The sequence below is a fragment of the Carassius carassius genome, chromosome 29 (genome assembly GCF_963082965.1).
Source record: "Carassius carassius chromosome 29, fCarCar2.1, whole genome shotgun sequence".
Lineage (NCBI taxonomy): Eukaryota > Metazoa > Chordata > Actinopteri > Cypriniformes > Cyprinidae > Carassius > Carassius carassius.
In genome coordinates, this window is record NC_081783.1 from 3,735,135 (window position 1) to 3,751,932 (window position 16,798).

The 16,798-nt window shown below is 34.7% G+C and overlaps 1 protein-coding gene across 3 annotated transcripts in view; it reads left to right on the forward strand.

Moving 5' to 3' along the window:
- The window catches only part of glra1 (glycine receptor, alpha 1), a 51,169-nt gene that overhangs the window by 5,853 nt on the left and 28,518 nt on the right, over positions 1–16,798 (forward strand). For 2 of the 3 annotated variants that reach the window (XM_059515476.1, XM_059515477.1), the window contains 2 exons: positions 2,262–2,386; positions 8,358–8,396. In XM_059515476.1, the coding sequence (XP_059371459.1) occupies positions 2,262–2,386; positions 8,358–8,396 (164 nt within the window). The remainder of the gene's footprint in view (positions 1–2,261; positions 2,387–8,357; positions 8,397–16,798) is intronic. The other variant, XM_059515478.1, reaches the window with a different exon arrangement.

The following is a 16,798-nucleotide window of genomic DNA, read 5'->3' on the forward strand; positions in this document are numbered from 1 at the left end:
GAATAATGGATATGCTGCCAAAACAGTTCGACGGGATTCAGTGGCTGGTTAAGAAAATCGTGCAATTCCCCACAAAGAAAGACCCATGAAATTGGCAAGAAGAGGACCATGTCTCAAGGACTTAGATGAAATCAATATACCACAGGCTATTTTATGATTATTATCCTCCATTTTTGTCAGACACACTGATCCTGTAGATTACCAAAAAAATGTCCATTGTTCCTGTGAGTCTTCAGCCGTGTGTAGGAGGACCTGAACAAGTCGATACATATTAAAGTCCATCATGTAGAGCAGATAAAGAGCCCTATGGAAGCACTTAAAAATGCAACTAATCTGCACTAAAAGTGCTCATAGACTAAAAAGCCCATGGGATATGTTATCATGTGATTCACAGGCCGGTTAGTGACCTGATGTTTAGTGTAAACTCAGGTTATACTGAGGTGTCAAAGCCACAGACATGCACCCTTTTATCACTAATTTGTTTCTAACAGCTTCCAATGCTAACGAAGACACAGATACTCGTGTATGGTGAGGTCTCAATTAATTTCCATGTTCACAGAGCTCTTTCATTGCTTCTTTTTCTTTGCACCAGTGTGAATGAACTTTAAATCTAAAGCTATTTTCTTTTTATAAATTTTTAGTATTGAAAACGACAGTATATATTTACATTACATTTACATTTAATCATATAGCAGACGCATCTATCTAAAGCGACTTACAAATGAGGACAATAGAAGCAATCAAATAAACAAAAGAAATAATATCATATGTAAGTGCTGTGACAAGTCCCAGTTAGTCTAGTGCAGTACACATAGCAAAAAAATAAATTGAATTTAAAGTATGAAAAGTAGATAGATTAGAAATAGAATAGAGCTGGTGTTTGAGGGTCATGTTATTATTATTTTATATAATATAGAAAACAAGTAGATCGAATATAAATTGAATAGAGAGTGCTAGTGTTAGAAGGTGAATTTTTAACCCTCTGGGGTCTGATGGGGTTTTGGGGCCCTGTTTTGACATACTCTGACATTTCTGCTTTTTTCAGTTTCTTAAGAACATGGCAAAAGTCTGATTACACTGTAATCAGCACAAACTGTGCTACAGTAATATGTAAGCAACATTTATGTATAAATTTGTATATCTGAGAAAATAACGTTTGTGCGTGGTTAGTGAAAATAAAAGAAAACAAATAGATAGAGCAGAAATAAAATAGACAGTGCAGGTGTTAGAGGGTCAATGTTTTTAAATATATAATAAATAAAAGAAAACAAAAAAAATATAAAATAGAAATAGAATAGAGTGCAAGTGTTTGAGAGTGAAGTTGTTTAATAAAGAAAGAAAACAAGTAGATAGAACAGAAATAGAATAGAGAGTGTAAGAGTTTTTTTATAAATAAAAATAAAAGTAGATAGAACAGAAATTGAATGGAGTCAGAGGCTCAAGCTTTTTATATACAATAAATAAAAGAAAACAAGTAGATATAGTGCTAGTGGTAGATGGTCAATTTTTAATTAAAAGAAAAGTAGATAGAATAGGAACAAGATAGAGAGCACAACTGTTAGAGGGACAAGCATTTTTATAAAATATAATTGAAATAGAATAGAATCCCATTGTTTTTTTAATAAATAAAAAGAAAACTATATAGAATAGAAACAGAATAGAGAGTGCAATTGTTAGAGGGTTGAATTTTTTATTAATAAAAGGAAAGGTAGATAGAATAGAAGTAGAATAGAGTGTGCAGGGGTTAGAAGACCAGGTGTAAATGGAAGAGATGTCACCACCTTAGAATTACAAGGTTCTATCTACATTCTGAGCAGTTTTGAGATATAGCGCTTGAAAGTTTTTGGAATCCATATACTTTGTGAATAGAAGCTTTCTGTTTTCTAAAAAATAAATTGCACAATTTAAAAAAATATATACTATGTAAATAAATTGCCACAAAATAAGAATAATTTTGACAAAACTGTCAGACAGAACCTCATAATTCCAAGGTGACGATGTTTGTTTAGCTGTTTCTTGAAGATGGCTAAAGTCTCGGCTGCTTGGATTGAGTTGGGCAGGTCGATCCTCCAGCAGAGAACAGTTGAGGTACGATGATGGACATATAATCTAACGTCAGCTTGAAATGAAAAAGTGACTTGAGTCAGAGATATCCATTAGCCTCAGGGCAGAGAATGTAATAATTAAAAAAAAAATCTCATAATGCATAACGCTTGTCCTCCTCTGTTCTTTAACACACCTGTCTTTGTCCCAATCCACAGCTTGGCAGCGTCCCAACAAGCAGCAGCTCGGAAAGCTGCCACCCCAATGCCTCCGTCAGAATTCCTGGACAAGCTTATGGGAAAAGTGTCCGGTTATGATGCAAGAATCAGACCTAATTTCAAAGGTAGGTGCATCCACCAAGACACAGGAATGTAGCCAAGCACTTAAACCAATTTCAGTGCAAAAATATATACAATAAGTACATACAGATGATTGATCATTTGTCAAAAACTAGAAACAAGTGATATATTGTGATAATAATCCAACATGTTTCCACTAACATTTTAAAATAAATTCTGATTTCAAATCACATTAAATTCAAAGCTGCTCCCAAAATGTAATTATTCACTCCAAAGGTTAAAGTTATCAAAGAACAGCAGCCTGCTGGATACCACAATAATAAAGTTTCCTGATTTACTAAGGATAAACTGTACAGTCGTTATATTAAAAAACCTGTGCCCAAGATGGCTACATTCCTGTTTAAGGTCCATGATCTTGAATCATTATCCTGAGTGAATGTGGTACTCGGTATCTTATATGTTATAGTGTGTGATGTGTGTTGGCAATGTTAGAAATAGCCACTGCAATATATTCATGTCAATCATTACAAATTATAGTCTGCCTGTTCCTTAGCTATTGTTGGAAATACATTTTTTTTTTTAAATGCAACAAATGCAAATCAGTTTTAAATGCAACATTTGCTTTTAATACACATAGCAATTACAATGTAGCTTTTCTTTTACAATGTAAAAAAACAAACAAACAAAAAAACACCATTTTGGAGATTGTGTATATAATATAAATTCCTTGCCAGATTAAATGGTAGGTTTTTTTTCATCATTGTGCCAAAAAAAAAGTATATGCTCTGTACTAATGTATTATTATTGTCTATATTGTATATATTTAATTAAATTTGAATATTGCCCCCCCCCCCAAAAAAAAAAACAAATGTTTGAATCTGTATTGTTTATTAGAGCCAAATGTATTAGATGTTTGATATTTTGCATGTAAGTTGACCAGTAACACTTTATAATAAATTTAGCAAGCAACATAATATTATATAATATAGTGCTTAACAAATCATTACTGCGCATTGAAATATGAACTACTGATTTGTCAAGCTTTATATAAAGGTTGAATTATTGATTCATGAAAATTATTATAAAGTGTTCCCTTTGACCAAGGTATGTTTAATGCAATGCAGACACTTATACTAAGTAAAATATCCGAAAATGTGTCGAGTTTATATGTGTAAAGTCTCACTCTTCCTTTGAAACTAAAGGTAGGTAAAAGCATCACTGAATGAGAGAAATATTAGAGTGATGTATCCTGAGACTTTGTCCAGACTGTTAAACCTGCTTGAACGCTTAAATGGATTTTGAGGCCTTGCATCTTAACCTTGCTCGTGGCAACAGATTTATTGCTTTTATTTATTTATTAATTTCTGTTGACAGTCCGTGCTGTGATATGGTGAATGAATTCTGACATCAGAAATGTTGCTGTTTGCTGAGTTTTGCTGCAACCTTGTTTATGGTGAACGGCGTCATATTGCGGAGTTGGCTGATTGTTTTCTCACTTTAATTTACCCTGAAGTAGCAGATCTTTCAACATCACAAACTCAGCACTGACTTTATGCTTTCGTTGTCTAATTAAATCCCTAGTTGCCAGAAATCTAAATGATTATTTCTTAGATTAACATATATAAAAAACTAAACAAATCAATAGCCGCTATCTGAATAAACACTGGCCTTCTTTCAGGAACTCATTATGTAATTCATTCAGTTCATTTCGTGAGGTCACATGGGTCCTGTGGTCACATGACCAGACCAGACATTATGAAATACAAAAGTTCGTCATGGCTGTCAGGTCGAGCGTGTAACTGCACTCAGAGCCGGAAGCTCACGCGTCCTCGGCCAGCTTTCTCTGCTCCGCTATAGACAGCATCCCAAAAAATCATGCAGCAAGCGGCCTGACAGCATCTCTCCATAAATTCCAGAGGAAAAGGCAGAAAGAGAAAGAGCTGCATAAACAGCATTTTTTTCCAGCTCATGGTCTGTTTACTCTGCCTCTCCTACAAATTTGGTCGTACAGTGAAAAAAGGGGGTGAAAAAGATAAGAATTGCCTGTACCAACCATTGTGCTGGCATGAGAAGAAATTAAACTGATCATGACTGGAGCTCACTGTGGGAAATCCTTCAAACTGATTTAGTTGGGACCTTTTGAAATGTAAAGCCCATAGCCTGGCATATTTGGGGCACTCCATGCTGGAAGAACCAGGAGAGAGATATTTTCAGATCTTTCCCGTGTATCTTTTCAGTCAATAAATTATTATGCATAATTGTATTTTAAGGCTAAAGTATGTAGTTAGTACATTTGGTAACACTTTACAATAAGGTTTAACTCATTAATATTAGTTAATGCATTAGATATCATGGGAAGTTGTATAAATTACCATTATTATGAATAAATATGAATTAAAAATGATTGTTAGTACGCATACAAAACATGTAAAAGTAGTTTTTTTATGCTTTTGAAAGAATTATCTTATGCTCACCAAGGCTTCCTTAAAGATGCTGTAAAAACTGTATTATTGTAAACTATTATTATTATTAAAAAAGTTTTCTATTTAAATATATTGTAAAATGTAATTTATTCCTGTGATGCAAAGCTAAATTTTCAGCTTCATTGCCATAGTCTTCATTGTCACATGATCCTTCAGAAATCATTCTAATATGCTGATTTACTGCACAACAAACATTTCTGATTATCAATGTTGAAAATAGGTGTGTTTCTTAATACTGGATGGAAATAGTCAGGAGAAATATTTATTTTGTAACATGGATTTACTGTCACTTTTTCTAAATTTAATATGCCCTAAATAGAAATATTCTTTAACTACTAATTAATAAGTAAATAAATAAAATTGACATAATAATAACAAATCTTACTGAACTCGTACTTTTAAATGGTAGTTCAGTTATTAAATTTTTTTTTCAAGTTTGCTATTGTTATTTCATGATATCTGATGCATTAACTAATGTTCACCAATTTAACCTTCCTGATAAGTATTACCATAGTTTCTCCTATACCAGTTTCATATGCATTTCCCCCTAAAATATCCATATAGTATGCATATTATATCTAAAATATATATATATATAGGCTATATATATATATATATATATATATATATACACACACATATAATATGCATCCTGACTTGCTCAACATAGGGCTGTGAACTGGTGTTTTGGACTGTCTGTCTGTCTGACAGATATTACACATTTTAAATTTAACCGTAAGTTTTTAAATCATCTTCCCTCAAACAGACCATTTGGTTGTGCACGCTGACAGAACAAAGTGCTGCGTTAAACAAATTGGGGACGTGTGAACCTGAGAGGAGCAGGACTGTTCGTCTGCAGACAGGCCACTAGCTTGAGCTGTAATGAATGGTTTGGAGCGCAGCTGCGCCTCCCGTACCCACGTTAACCTTGTCCCTTCTCATCAGTCACAGCGAGGAGTTATGAGGCCGACAGCCACGAGGTGCTACAGATTCCACCCAAATCGCATAATCATCGTTGCTTGCGGTTTCTCATAGACCGGCCGTCTCCCTCCCGCCCCATTTCCAATGAGCTGCCACCACACATTATAGTCATGATCACTGTAATGCTTTCTGATTACTATATCACTTTGCTTCTGAATGGGTTTGATGAGACAAGTGTACATTTTGTAAATATACAATCTGCTGCGGTATATTTACTGATTGCTTTTTTAATTTCTTTTTGGATGTCCTGTATGTCTGTTACCTCTTTGCATCTCCTCCTCATTCATGTAAAGTGCAGAAGCGAAGCCTTATTAGCTGGTGGAGCTTGATGTTAATTTGGTGCTATCAGCACATGCTTAATGGGACTTTAATATAGGATTAATGGGAATTCCCTAATGAGTCGGGATGCAGCGTTCACATACAAACGGCAATGGTGAACCTACTGATGCTTGGTTTAAATGATGACAGATGACTGAAATCCTGATCTTATGCCATGTCTGGATAACTTATCTGCTGTCTTCAGAGAGTAGTAGAATATATATTCCTTCCACAATCTGCTTTAAGAGGCTGCTGTAAACGATTTTGTAAGCTTTTTTCAGAGATGCTATGAACTGTATTTCCACCATGGGGGTAACGAAGCATCTCAGGATTGCGCTAGATAATTGCGTTTTTATCTCATGGGTAGAGAGAGAAGGCAGTGTGTGGATGTGAGCCTCGAGAAACATCACAACAGAACAATCAAATGACACCGAGATGGAGCAAGGTTAGATGCAATTTTAATTTTTCATACACGTTTTAGCTCTTCGCCTACAAATTGTTCCAATTCTCACAGGGCCGCAGAGACGATCATCCATGGAAATTTAATTTTAAAACTACTGTTATTCGCATTTGAACTGGAGGGTGCAACTCCAGAGCGATTTATCACTGTCTGCACACTCAAAAAAAAAAAAATGCATTTACTTTGAAACAGTTTTCACTCAGATATTGCTTATAAATTTGACAAATAATTAGAAAGAAACAGCAAGTTGCACAGTGAATTAAATGTGAAGTTTTAAAGCCTGAAATAGTACTTTGGTATAAAAAAGACTGAAATAACAGTTTTGATTTACAATTTTTACAGGATTCAATTGAGATTTAAGTGGTTTAAGATAATTGTAAATATTTAGTTATCAGTGCACTTAATCGATTTATTGTTTCATTTCCAGATACGTTTTCAATTAAAAGTTTGAATAGAAGATTGAAATAGTATTTTCTTATAAAACATGCTCCAATAATATTTTTTTATTTACAGTTTGGTAATCAGTGCACTTTTTAAAGGCCACAAGTGTACAAGTATAAAATATGTGTTGTTGTTCTTTAAGCCATTTTATTTGCCTTTTCTTCTCTGACCTCTCTCAGTATTAGCTCTGTATGATTGGTGATGGAAATGCACCAACAGAAGTGTGCTTGTCTAAAATATTTGCAGCTAATGTCATTTATCTAAGAGCTCTAGATTGGATAATCAATGTCGGGTCATTGGGACTGGGATTTTAATGGTTAACGTAGCTTTTTTCACAAAGGATAAGTCTCTTGGGAAGTCCTGGATTATGCCGGCGTCTGCGTTATTGGTGAACATGTAGTTGGGCTGAAGAAGACGGGCCTGATTTTGAAGTCTACTTTCATGTTTGTGTATGTTAATTAGGATCCATTAGATGAGTGATTTCTGTTTAGGATAATGCACAAATCACGGCCACCTGCAGCGCTGTTGCCTCATAGGAATAGACTGAAATGCATTCGCTGTGGCACATTACTGTACACGATATCTCTGGTCACACATGTGCATGGTATTGTTTTATAAGGAGCATCTTTATCCTTGTGATTACCATGCAGAACTGCACAAGAGATGCACTGTTGTTGTAGCTTCTGTATGGTTCTGATGAACATCACAAGAGAAAAAACTGACTGGAATATAGTGCACTGGGACCTGCCGTATGTTTTCTAGATTGAACATTAGGGAAAATGCCCCAAATTGGTTCTCTTTTTAAAAGCGGGAGCTGTTTTGTAGTTCCCAAAGTAAGTTCCCATTCCTTTTGTATCGCACAATCCTGCAACTCAATGCCAGGCAAATCAATTCGATCTACAGAATTACAAAAAATGTGTTTTTACAGTTTGTGCAAAACTCAAAGTGAAGCCAGTTTGACCTGAAGTCTTTGCATTTTCCCTCTTTCTAGCGTATTGCATCTATTAGTGCATTTTGCCTCCCAAGACCAGATATGCATTGCAACCCCCATCCTTTCTTTCATTCCAGTGCTTTGCCTCTTGACCTGCCCGCTCTGAAGTTTTGGACGAATAAGTGCATCCCTCCTTACCTGCTCTCGCCCTTAGTATGCCCATAGCACCCAATGTTCCCTGCCACACACTTCAAGTGTTGGCGAGTGTAAAGTGGAATAAGTGAGCCATGTTGCTTTGTTTTTTTTTCTGTTGTTGGTTCCGCAAAGAAAAAAAAAAGAAAAAAGCTAGACATCTTGCTGTTAGAATATCATGTTATTAATCCTGATCTTTTTTTCATTAGACCCGCAAGGCTCCAAATCGGATGGTACTCACAAGAAAGGTACTTTCTTTTTATTTATCCGGGTGATTTCTCATCTGAGAAACGGCTAAATGATTTGAAGAGTTAAAGATGTCTGTGTGTTTTGTTAATAATTGAGAGAAACCTAACTAATGCAAATGACATCAGTCATGCACCTGTTCTTTTTATAAATGGCATGCTAACTGATTAAACCAAATATTTATATGGGCATAGTGGTTTTAGTTTACTTTGTGGTATAACTGGATATTATCACTTGACCTTTAATTACCAGTGGGAGTATCAGTGTAATTGGACTTCAGGAGGCACATTTGCAAAAAATCATGCATTTAATTATTAATTCGCTTCTTTTTGATTTCGTTGTGGAAATGAGTATTTATTTAATTTCGGATGTAGCCTCCAGTTGTTGCTTTAGCTTTGGAGCTTGTTGACTGCCACCATTTAGTGCCAATGTATCCCTTTGTGTAGCCAGGCGTGCTTTTTATCTGTGCACCATTGATCTTGGCTTAAATTCTAATGAAACTGGGAGAGCAAATTAATTTCTAGACCTGACTGAAAAAAAAAAACTGTTGACACGTCTAATCTGTAATCTTACATTTTGTTGTTTTTAGATAACAAGCTATGCTTTCAGATATTGCATTTAAATAATATCATATTTGATTCTGATGTACAGTTGCTTCCATACTGCATGTAATGTTGTTTTTGTGAGTATTGAGGCTGCAGAGATGCAGTTTTAGTCCTGTGGGCCGCACACTGCTGCTAGATTCTTGTTACAGCCCTGTTATTTAGCTTTATTAAAGGCATTATATACACAGCTCCCTCTCTTTATGAAGACTAATGTGACGTCTTCTGGATGTTTGTCACGGCTCCTGTGTTCTCAAATGAATGATCATAGGAGGAGTATCCACAAATCATATTATTATTACAGTATTATATTGCATTTATCACACAATGTTTAATCATTGTTCATCATAGCTGAGATTACTTCTAGCTACTGGTGTGCTGTAAAATGTCTGGAGTGTGTTTGATGTGTATTGTATGCATATATTAACAGTGCATTAAGAGCCATGTTCATAATGTTAGTTATTAGTCATGTTCTTTTGTGTATACCTTTAACATAACTAGGCATGACCCATGTAAAGGTTGCTGCTTGAAGCATCGGGTTGTAAATGTCTTTGAATATGATTTTTAATTTGTTGGGATGCAATGGTTCTGAGTAAGTTTTTATTGCACACATTTTATTTTAAAGTAATTTACTCAGCCAGTATATAGCTCAATGTAAAGTCACAAGGAAATATGACTTTGCAACATTCAGTTTCCATTTGTTTTTTTTTACTTTTTCATAGTAACCATGCATGGCTCTGTTAGAGAAGCTATTTTTAGCTAATAACATATTACTATTATTATTTTAACAAGATAATCACAATTTACCTTTAAAATCAAGCTAGAAGATGCAAACAAAAAGAGTTTAAAGAGTACTATTAGCAATTAGTGTGACAGCATTAAAGTGTATCAAACTATAAACATAAACATATCAACAATGTATAAACTGAAACGAAAATTGTTAAATATGTATTCAGTATTAAACCAATATTTAGCCTTTTTTTTTCTTCTTTTTTTTTTTTTACTACTACAAAGAGGATATCAATTCCTGGAAAATGAACTATTTTTTCCCAGGTTTATTAAAATAAATAGTCCAAACAGACTTCCTAAAAAGATTCAACTTTATTTGAAAGCGAAAGAAAGTTCTAGTAGTGCAAGTTTGTTCATAAAAACAGACATAGCATTTTGTCATCTTCACAGTTTGAAGAAGTGCTTGTTAATGGAAAATGACTCTTTTTAAAAAAATGAAATGTCAAATATTAAAAAAATGAAGTGCTTACGTTAGTATTGTCACTACATCTGGCTGGTTATTCCCAACACTTGTAGGACTGTAGTGTGAGTACTAAATGATGAAATACTTATGAATCTGCACAGACAGATTACTTAATATCTAAACTATATAAATAACCCCAACAGAATTTCAATATAATGACCAATGAAATCTGAATTGGATGGAGAAGAAGCTCAGTGCCTTCTCTAGCCCCGCCGAGATTTTGGGCAGTTTAATAGAGACTCGTTGCATTAATCTAATTTTCTTCTTATCTCTTATCGTATTATTTCATACACATAGCTGCTCTGCATAATGACACAGTCTCTCATATCGTTAAAACCATCAGTTAACCTCATTGTGAATCAATTTTGCTGCGATATTGACCATTTTATCTCATGACTTCTGCGGCCGCTGCTACACAGGTAATCCAGTGTAATCAAACTGTAGTCGACTCATTCTCCATTCTGGACTCAGAGCCTCAGCCCTCCTATTGATTTATGTCTCTCTCCAGCCTCTCTCCTCCAAGGCTGTCATGTTCCCCCTATCAGTGATGCTAGCCTCAGGGGCAGGAAGAGATGCTGGTAATTTAGCAGTGTGTCATTACTTATAGGCATGTGACAATGCTAACTCAGACACTCGCTCTGAAACTAGCTGTCACTGCACGGGCATCTCTTCCCGTCTGAGCCGCCGCTGTCCGACTCTTATGAATTTTAATACAATCCCCTTAATGGTTAGGGTTGTCTCTAGCTGAACCGAACCTGGAGTGATGGATGGCTGTGACTCCTGCTCAATCTGGATTTGGTTTTGCTGGAATGGGTTGTTTTAAGTAGAGAACACATGGAATATAGAATGATGTTTCAGGCTGGGATCCATATAGCTGCTCTGTATATTCAGTAGCTAGGATATTAATTGTTGTTTTGTTCATTTAATTTTTTGTTGCAGTGCATTTCAGGGCCTGTTAGGCTAAATTTCTTTTTTTTTTTTTTTCAATGCATGGAATATTTTGTTTGTTTTTGAATATTGTAATCTAGTAAAATATTCAGAATTTTTTACTACTCTATATTATATTGTTTTTGTTCTTTGTTTTGTTATTCTGAATTCTAAATAAGTAGTCTTTTTTGTTCTATTTTATACCATATTCTCTTTTAGTAGTCTAGTCTAGAATAGCATTCAGTTTTTTTGTGTACTGTTTTATACCATATTCTGTTTTTAGCGTTCTTTTTTTACTATTCTGTACTATAACTCTGCTTTTAATGCTAGTGTATTATAATGTTCTGTTTTTCTGTAGTATTCTATAGCATTCTGTAGTTGTATTTTATTGTAGCGTTTGTAGTATTCCAGTGTAGTAATGTTTTTGTACTATTAATTGTACTATATATTATTATTTGTACTATATATTATTCTATATATTATTTGTACTATATATTATTCTGCTTTACTATTCTATATTTATGTTCTATTTATGTAGTATTCTAAAGTAGCATTTTGTTTTGGTAATATTCTACACCATATTGTTGTCTGTTTAATTGTAGTCTTGTATTTTATTCTGTTTTTGCCATTCTATATTAAATTCTCTTTTTTGTAGTATTCTAAAGTTTATACCATATTTTTGTTTTTGTTAAATAATTATAGTCAAAAGTTATATTTAGTTTTTGTGTATTATTCAATAACCATATAGTTTTGCAGTATTCTGTTTCATTTACTATTCTGTGCTACATTCTATTTTTATGTTGTTTTTTACTATCCTGTATATTATTGTATTGTATATTATTGTGTATTCTGTTGTTTTATTGTATAAATCTTTTTGTAGTATTTTTTATTAATGTTTCTTGTATTTTTGTTTTGTGTTGTTATTGTTTTTTGTACTATTCTGTGCTCCATTATTATTATTATTATTATTTTTTTTTACTATTCTATAGAGTTTTTTCAGTACTAGTAGTTTAGTAAGTTATTTTTTTTTGGTACTATAAAATTATTTATTTTGTAGTGTTTTGTTTTGAACATTTTTGTTTTACTGTATTACACTATTTTCTATAGTATTGTAGTTTTTAGTAGTGGTATAATATTGTTCTGTATTATTCTTATGATTTTTTTTGTAGTATTCTAGTATAGTATTGTATTTTTGGTGTTTACTTCTGTTCCCTCATTGTAGTACACAGTACTATATTTTTTATTTTTGTAGTAAACTATACTGTATTCTGTTTTTGTAGTATTCTATTAATATTATATAATAAAATTAATAATATATATATATATATATATCTTTTCATTGATTTATGGTTTGTTAGGAGGACAATATTTGACTGAGATACAGCTATTTGAAAATCTGGAATCTGAGGGTGCAAAAATATTCTGAGAAAATCACCTTTAAAGTTGTCCAAATGAAGTCCTCAGCAATGCATATTACAATTGCGTTTTGATATATTTATGGTAGGAAATTTACAAAATATCTTCATGGAACATGATCTTTACTTAATATCCTAATTATTTTTGGCATAAAAGAAAAATCAATCATTTTGATCTATACAATGTATTGTTGGCTATTGCTAAAAATAAATATACCCCAGCGACTTAAGATTGGTTTTGTGCTCCAGGGTCACATATAATATAATATTTTTGTATTTTTCTATACTTCAGTTATAATATATACTTCCAAGGACTATAAATCTGCTCTTTTATATTCTATATACTATAAATGTTTTTGTGTGTGTTGTTTTTGTTGTAGGTAAATCTCTTTACACGTGAAGATATAAACCGCTGATGCCATCATCACGTCAAACAACTAAATCTCAACAGAAATGGATTTTGGATTATGTGGCTACATGATGTATTTGTTTTTCCTCATTTCACTCTTTCTTAAGAAGCTCAGCTTTTTCACTGAAGCTTAACACCTTTTTTTTACCATGTCAGTGTAACTAGAGCAGCGCAAGTTGAAAATTGCCCCGTGCTAATAGATTTACTCAGCATCAGCCCGGATGTAAGCGTATGAGGGGTAAGAGGAAGCCCTTGACATTTGCCCCGGCGTTGATTCAGTGAGGTGTGATGAAAATAGTGTGCTAACATGGAAAAGCCGGTAGGGCACTTTGCTGTCCCTCTGTTACCAGTAGATCTCACTCCGATCGCAAGCTGCTTTGCCAAGACCTTATAGGTACTGCCGAAGCCATATAAATATTTAATGCCTCAGTGCCATTGTATTTCTGCTGAGAGCAGCTCGATTTTTACCAAGAGCCATATCATTAAGCTTTCTTTATTAATATCAGACACTTTCATTTGTGGTGGTCCACTTACCTGGGAGGCATCTTAAGTGCCCGTTGTTTGTAATAAATCTGTTTTGCTCCTGTATTGAGAGTGTCCTCCGGGTACAACATCTCGTACGCCATTTTCCCACCAGCTGACCGGCGTAAAACAGACTAATGGCTTTATCGTTCTCCAGTTTCTGCTAGGTAAAGAGAAGGAATCTGCTATTGATCAGTTCAGACATGGACCTTGTTAATGAATGACTATAAACTTGTAACTGTAAAAATGTGTTGTTGTTGTTGGTTTATGAAGAAGTAATTAGTCTCTCGGCTCAATGTTTTTTTGTGTTCGGTGTAATTTATGGGTGTTCTAAAGAGGTTATACTTACCCAAGGGGCTTTTTGATGATTGTTCTGTTTATGCACAAAATTCATCACAGTAATGACTCTCTGACTGTCTCTCTTTTCTTCGTAAATACTTAATTGTTTAACGTCAATACAGTACCGAAAAACACTCGTCCCTTACTTTCTCTTTGGGAAAGACGAGGCTGATCTTTGCGACTTGCGTGTCCTATTTGTGTCTGTGTAATAAAGGGGAGCGCTGTGAAACGTGTGAGGCTTTTAAACTGCCGTCACTTCTATGAGACAAGGGTGGGGGCACGGCTCAGAAATTAAGGTCTGATTCGCTGAGAAAGACAGCGGAGTAAAAAATGTATAAATAACCTGAACGTCCCTTCGCTGGCGATTGCTTCACTCTGCAGTGAGCAGCTCTTAGGAGAGCAAAAACATGGCAAAGCAGATCATTCTTGGCGATGACTCACGCTTTCCTGACAGTTAACGAGCTCTGTCTTTCTCTCTCTTCTCTCCTTATTGGAGGCTGAGCTCACAAATGAACTGCAGTGGGGGTGAGGACATTAGATTTCCTCTGCGCTGCGTCACACACGGCAAGGAAAGCCACGAACAGACAAATGATAACAGCCGGTGTAATACCCAGTGGAAGAAATAAGCCAAGAGCAAGAAACTATGGGCCTGACACTGTATAGAGGCTCAAACAGGAACTTCCCGATAATGTGCTACAATTTGAGCCAGTTCCAAACCTAGTTAGTTGCCTGCAAAGGCTGGTTCAGTTGGCGCTCTCTTTAAAATAAAGGTTCTTTTTGGAATCTATGGTTCCATGAAGAACCTTTAACATCCATAGAACCGTTCCAGGATCTTTATAGTAGAAAAAGTCTCTTTTAAGAACTGGTTACTAAAACGTTCTTTGGGAAAAACCAAAAGTGTTCTTCTTAAAGGGTCATGAAACCCCAGACTACTTATTCTAAGATTATAGCAGAGGTGTTTGTGTTGTACATCATAGAAGACAATGTTAGCATCCGCTAATTTTAACTGTTGGAGAAAATTGGTTAATTTTAAGCTTTTTTGCTCTATTTTCATCTTCTGTATTTAAAATCTACATTGTGTTGACGTCACGATTTGTGACGTGGCAATGGACTATAGTACATTGATGAGCGTCTGTGTCTATTCAATTATTCATGAGATTGCGTGTTTATCCTATGAGAAGACGCTTCGCTTAATTATTCACAACAACACGTGTTGTTGATTTGCTATGTAAGACTCATCAGACTGTGAAATGACATCGCACACATTAACAGAAAAACATTCATGGATCGCAGAAGAGTGTTTTTTCTTTGTAATAAGAGTTCGGCACAAACGCGATTCATTCGCTTGGTGAGTGTAACCGTTTTTATAGCTCTGTGACACAACCTGTCAAAAGACTTATATAAACGCCACAGAATAATATATATCTCTCATTTGTGAGTTGCTTTGAATAAAAGCGTCTGCTAAATGACTGAATGTAAATGTAATATGTTTTCGATGCAGGGTGCAAATGGCTGTGCATTTATTTGTGTTTCTAACTCAATGGTAGCGAAATGAAACTGTCTGAACGCAAAGCAGTGTTTGCTGTCTGTCTTCCCTCTTCCCCCTCCCCCGGTCCGCTGCACACCACGCCCACTTTTTTAGCATTTTTTTAAACTGTGGTGAGAACTAACCAGTGCAGAAATGGGGGGTTTCATGGCCCTTTAAAAACACTTTATTTAGAATAAAATCTTTTTTTTTTTAGTTTAGATAAGTTCACCCAAAAATACAAATTCTGTCATTAATTACTTACCCTCATGTCGTTCCTTCATCTTCAAAACACAAATTAAGATATTTTGATTTAATCCAAAGAGCTCTCTGACCCTCCGTAGACAGCAACACAACTGCAATGTTCCCAGGTCCAGGACATTGGTAAAATCGTCCCTGTTACATCAGGGGTTCAACCGTAATTTTCCAAGCTGCGAGAATACTTTTTGTGGCTGATGTCACATGGACTATTTTACCACTGTCATTGTTGTACATTTCTGAGAGGCGAGAATGGTAGTGTTATTATTGTAATATTATGTTATTTGTACTGTAATGTTTTCTCACCGGTGAATGAGACATGAGGTAATCTGGCGTTGTTGCATTCAATCCTCCACCAACGCCGTCTCTCCTCATGCTGTTGCCTGTGTGCAGTCATGTGTTTTGGAGGCGTGGCTTTGGAGGATGCACTACAGTGAGTGAAAAAGTAAATCCAAGATGGCTGACAAAGCAATTTTTATTTATAAATATTACTATATTTCGTTCAGTCCTAAAAAAAAATGAATAAACTGGCATATTGCATTGCATAAAACCTTTAATTCTACTGAACGACTTGTTTGTTAGAAAATTGGGTTTGTTAGCTTAACAAAATCAATGGCGAGTTGAGTCTTTGTGAAGAAAGCTAATCACATGGTACCTGGATTGGTACAAAATTGGTTTGATTATGTATTGGATGCTGCCTTTTTTTGTAGATAGTAGGCAATGAAGCTGCTCACTAGGTTTTGAAACAAAGCTGTTTTAAACATTAAGCCCTTATGAAAATTAACCAAGGATTTACTACAGATAAATCCAAAAAGCATGGTTATTGTAATTAAACTCTAGTTACCCCAAATTAAACATGTCAACTGTAGTAAAACTGTGGCCATACAAATTGTACTCGATGGCAAAAAAATAAATAAAACATGACTTCTACACTTTTAACTATAATAAAATCATGGCTAATAAGGGAGATATGACTCTTAGTCAGGCTATGCGACATATTGAATTTAACTCGGATGAAAATGATGCTATGAAAGGTTGGATTACAGTCTACGCAATTTCACGCACTGTCTTAGATCATTGTTTCACAACGCACAATTTTCAAAAAGTTTTTTTTTGTTTGTTTGTTTCTTCAACAACAATCTCTAACCAACCATA